The 5,366-nt window shown below is 42.5% G+C and overlaps 1 protein-coding gene across 1 annotated transcript in view; it reads right to left on the bottom strand.

Annotated features, from left to right (window-relative positions):
- Positions 1-5,366, bottom strand: part of ANKFY1 (ankyrin repeat and FYVE domain containing 1) — a 51,814-nt gene that overhangs the window by 39,310 nt on the left and 7,138 nt on the right. The window contains exon 2 of the mRNA XM_019511424.1: positions 2,822-3,014. Coding sequence (XP_019366969.1) covers positions 2,822-3,014 — 193 coding nt within the window. The remainder of the gene's footprint in view (positions 1-2,821; positions 3,015-5,366) is intronic.

Raw genomic sequence — 5,366 nt, 5'->3', positions numbered from 1 at the left:
CAGCATAGATTACATGCAGGCATTTGACAGCAGTCATCTGTATGACAGGAGACACCACAAGAGATAGCTCTGCTGGGAAGGGGTTAATTTTAAGACCCTTTTGGATCCCATCTTGACCACTTTATACTTCCAGACAAAGAATGAGTATCAATTCCCTAACAAGTTGAGCACCTCATCAAGAACACAATAGGAGGGAGAGTGCTCATACAAGAAAGGTGTTCTGCTCTTGCAAACAATGAATGATTTTACCTTCATGCTATGCATTCTAGTCAATCAAGAGTTGTACTTCAAGAAACCTCCACAAAAACAAAACTTAACAAAGGCTTAAGTTACAAGTTTGCTTCTTTACAAGAGCCTCTTTTTTTCCCCTCCCTTCATTATTCACATCATTACCCAGTTCCGCTCGTTAAAGAGTTACGCCGTCCTGGCTACAAAGCCAGGATTTCAACTATACAAAAGATCTGTGGTCTTGGCAATCGAGCCACAGTAATTTTGTACAATCTTAACAGCAGATAGGAACTAGGCCTTCTGGTGTAAGCATATTCTTAAGATTGGCTATTCTGGAACGTGGCTAGGGAAATGCCTAATCAGGGATTAGAAGAGAAAGTCATTCAGTTAATTAATACAAAACAAGAGCTCTGAGCCAGGAAAACTTAAGGATCGCTATTAATAATCTTAACAGCTCTACTGGGAAAAAACACCCTTCTGGTTTCAAAAATTGTATTTACCCTGTGCACTAGGAAATTTGGTGCCATGATATGTAGCAGTCACCTAGTTATAAGGAGAATATATCAGGACTACAAATCAAGCTTCCAGCACACTAGAATATAGAATCTTTCTAGTCACTTCCTGTTAACAAAACAGGAAATGACAGACTTCCACTCTGACAGATGGGTTAAAAAAAAGTGCAGTTAACAACACATGGCATGGAGGTCTCTTCAGAAAAGATTTAGTTTTTGGGAGGAGTAACTAGTTTTTGAACCCTTGGTCTTAACTGAAGATGCTACACACTTTAGGAACTACTGCACCCGAGGAATTCAATCAAGTATCAGATGTCCCTTCTCCACTCCGCCCCCCTACCCCCAGGCATTGTAGAACAAAAAAGTTTTATGATACAGCTGATGAATAGAGAATACGCGATTGTACAGTACAACCCATTTTTAAACACCCTGCTGATAAGCTAGGAAGTATTTAAAAATGCAAGTGGCAGCAGACATGTGGGGCAGAAAATTTGCCAGTGTTTATTTTTCCATGGGAAATTTTCCATTTCTAAAAAGTCATTGTTTCATAAAGTTCACTAGGAACAATGAATGGATGCCAGTACAATGTTAGGCAAGTTTGGCCGTTTCAAAGTCGCAATTAATGTTTTTCAGGGGATTATCCCTAGGAAGGGCGACAGAGAATACATCTATGTTTTACTGATTTGTAAACAGGAGGGTAAATATACTCACATAATCATCCAAACCAAAAATCAAGTTATGAATTCACTTAATTGGCTGTGCAGGTCAAATCAAAACCAAAAGCTAAAATTCTTATTTCATCTTGGAGTGCAAGTGAAAGCAAAACAGACTAAAACTGTGATTAATGTTTGATTCACTTTCAGTTCAGCAAACACAACACATTGTCTCATTTCTTCTCTTGAGCTGGAGAAGTTGGAAGTGTTTGCATAAGATCTGTTGGTTTTTTAGTGCTTTGGGTTTGAATGGGTCATAATAATGCCTAAATCAGGATAAAACTAGTGTGCAGCATCATTATAGTGAAGTTCAAGCCACTGAAGGAAGGGAGAAAGTTGGTAGATGGAAGTACTGCAGGCAGAAGTATGTCAGCATAACAAGAACAAAGAAACATTTAACAACATGTACTCTTTCAGGACAGTTTCTACAAGACATGTACAGAAAGCCAATACAAAGTAGTGGAACAACATCATCTGAAAAAAGAGTCTACTTCTTTCCAAATAAATTCAAAAAAAGTTATGCAACTATAACATTTAAGCCACGTTAAGTGTGCTGTATTTAATTCCCCCCCACCCCATTCAAATATTTCAGTTCAAATGCTTGTGGCTATTGGGACATAAAATTAACATGGGGGTACTTTTTTAGTTTTGTTTACTAAATATAAAAAAGTCAAATAAACATGCTAAAAAAAAAGAAAATCAGATCACGCTCTATTTAAGGCATAGGAAAAGTTTCTGGGAAGCCACATCCGAGCAGCAAAGCCATTTACCAACTCCTGTCATTTCAATATTAAGGTACTGCTAAGCAGCTTTAAGCAGACCTATTTTGGACAGTAATCACTTGCTCTCAGCTATTCATCTGAAAGTAAGGCTCCACGCATCTTGTAGGCAGAGCACCTCATCAGTGATGGGACCCAATCCATTTCAGGGCTGCTAATGGCACAGCACTGAGAGTCTGGCGGACTAAAACAGTGGTTCTCAACCTTATCTTAAGCAAGGCACCCCTTGGAATATACCTACATTTCGTTTTCAATTTTTTCATGTAGTCAAAAAAAAAAAAATAGAGCAATTCTTCAGTTGCAAAAGAACTCAAATCCCATAAACAGGTCAGAATGTTTTTAACACTATGGATTCCTATCTGAAGTCTCAGGGTTTATCTTGCGAATCATGTTTGCATGCCTAACTGTGCTAACATTGTGTGGCACTCAGCAGTATGCTTGAGTGGACCTCAAAGTACCCTAGCTGAGAATCACTGGGTTAGAAGGATTAGTTTTCCAGTTTTAGTTGGGAGACTAGCCTGCTCTATGCATCTTGGCCTGTAGTCTTCCTCCATACTACTTGTGCACCCAAAATGCTTCTCTCACTTACCTATACTGCTTCTGCTCGTACAGCTCTGCTACAATGGCAAGAAGGCGAGTGATGAAGGAGTCATCAGCGCTCCCTCGGTTCGACTGGGCAGCCAACAGGTTATATTTCCTTTCTGTATCTGCCAATTTCTTCTGCAGCTTGACATACTCTTGGCGAAGAAGCTTCAAGTGTTTTTCCAATTTGGCCACCTCCTCTGCAAGGTAAATAAGAGTTCTGTTAAAGATTGAACCATGACCAGGGATAAGTGAGTAATCAAAGTACCACCTCTGTTTCAAGCCAGCCCTCCCTCCCACATTTAATTTACTTCACATTTCAGCAAGTCTTTTCTCCAAAAAATCACTTGCCACCAAGTACTGGTGAGGCCTGATTTGTAGCCAGCCAGCGAGACAAGCTTACTAGTTGCGTCCTGTTCCTTGGATCTTCTCTACACAATTTTAGACCATTTAATCATAACCCTGACCTAGCTGAGCGGTCTAAACAGTGTTCCAAGGCCCAAGCCTTACACCACTTAAGTGTCTAAACTGTCTGACTGAGGGAAAGCTAAAAAAAAAAAAGAGAGACATTCTTAATTTTTGGCAATCAATCCTCTGTAGAGCCCTATGGTTGTCTGCAGGCTCAACACAGTAATGTGGTAGTGGGGCTGGTAGGTTGAAAGCTTCCCTCTTGTACCACCACTCCCCAAGCTACAAACCAATATTCATACTGAATGCCCAGAGCAACCAGGAAGTTCAACTGTACAGCATTTCTCAGGGTGCCAGACAGACACTTGTGCTCAGCAGGTGCGGCACAAGAGGACTCACTAGAGGATGCAGAAAACCTACTCTGCCCTACCCAATAGAGAATGACTGCCCCAAGGTTCTCCACCTTCATCCCCTACTGTTCTAAATAAGGGAGATTTGGAACCCTGACCAACAACTACCCAAAATGACTTGAACTTAAGTTTCTGTTACTATCTCCTAGCCAGTCCAAGCAAGAGTGCCTACAACCTGAGAATTTCTAGGTCAAGCCCAGTTTTGTTTTAATAGTTTCTCTCCCAAAGCACAATGCATCTTATTTCACATAGGGCAGGTGCACTGGAAATGTCTGGATATCTGGGAACAAGATGCGCGCACACATACAGAAGTGAAACACAGAACCTTATGCTGTTAAGGCTAGGTATCCCAAGTCTTCTCCAATTATACTTCAAGATACTGAAAATTAGTTTGCTTGGACAAGAACAAAGAAGTTTACACTTTCCTACAACTCTTCCAAGTTGCTTTAGCAAGTAAGCCATTGGTGAGATGGTATCCCATGAGCCCGGGACTCCAGAAGAGTTTTGTCCTTAGAGAAAAGGTGGGTCAGTCACGGTCTTGAATCAGGTACAAGAAGCTCACCTCTAATACTAGCATGGCTCACCCTTGAAAAAGGGCACAATGAAGCATCTAGACGAGTGCAGACGTGCAGTATGTGGCGCCGCAGGTCCATCTGCAGTGCCATGCACCACACATGTAGGTGTACCACACACTGCTACCTTGCAATGTGGGGGTTTTTTTTGACCCCAGAAGATCCCAGGGTCAAAAAAGTTACAGAAAAAAAAAAAGAAAAAGCAGGGCAGTGCAAGTGGTAGCAGCACATACCACCCAAAACCAGAGCCTGGCCAGCTGAAACTGCATGCCAGCTGCAGGCCAGGCTCCCAGCTGCAGCAGTGCCATGACCGCAGCTCCTCAAGACCCTCAGGGCAGGCTGCTGGGGTCCCCACAGTTGCTGGCCCCAGCCTTCTGTACCCTACCCGGGGAAACCTGCTGCACACCAGCACACATGGCACAGGCATTCCCCAGGGACAAGCAGCAGCAACACAAGATGCACCACTGCTACTTGTCCCCAGGGAAACAAACAGCCATGCTCATCTGGACAGATGATAGGTCTAGCTGTCCTTCACAATTGGCTCTAGATCACGGGTGGCCAACCCATAGTACATGTACTGCAAACGGACTGGGTACCTAATGTTTGGCATGAGGCATATTGGGAAGGGGGCAGGCATTAAACTTGAGGCTTGCCTATCAAGAATTGTAGCCACCACTGCTATAGATGCTCTTAACTTTGAGTTTTAATATCTGCCCAGCCTTCTGGCTACACTCCTTGGTTTCAATTACATGGAGCAGGGAAACGTACATAAGACGACTGGCTTTAAAAGAAAACAACCCTACTATGATTTCATAGGAATGCCACTTTCCAGGAGTTACCCAGAAGAACCTGGGCACAAGTTGTATTAGCTACAAAACAACTATACCAGACACTTTTCTCCAAAAAAGAGCTTTCCAAGAAGCAACTATTCTCAAATTTTGGGTCTGTCGGGAGATAATTGGACCTGGAGAAGCATAGCTTGCCTCAGGCAAGTAGGCACATTAAAGTGGGAAACTGCAGAACTGCTCCTTTCTCCGTGGCACTTTAGGACCTAGGCCCATTTTACAGAGGACTAGGGCCCTTCAGGCTACTTCCATCAAGCCCACCACTCCAAGATTTCAGGGGAGGCAGGGACAAAAAAAAAAAAAAAAAAAAAAAAAAA

This window comes from Gavialis gangeticus, unplaced genomic scaffold, assembly GCF_001723915.1.
Source record: "Gavialis gangeticus isolate Ggan-Ray unplaced genomic scaffold, GavGan_comp1, whole genome shotgun sequence".
Taxonomy (NCBI): Eukaryota; Metazoa; Chordata; order Crocodylia; family Gavialidae; genus Gavialis; species Gavialis gangeticus.
Note: the sequence above shows the minus strand (reverse complement) of the source record. Positions and strands in the feature narration are given on the sequence as shown.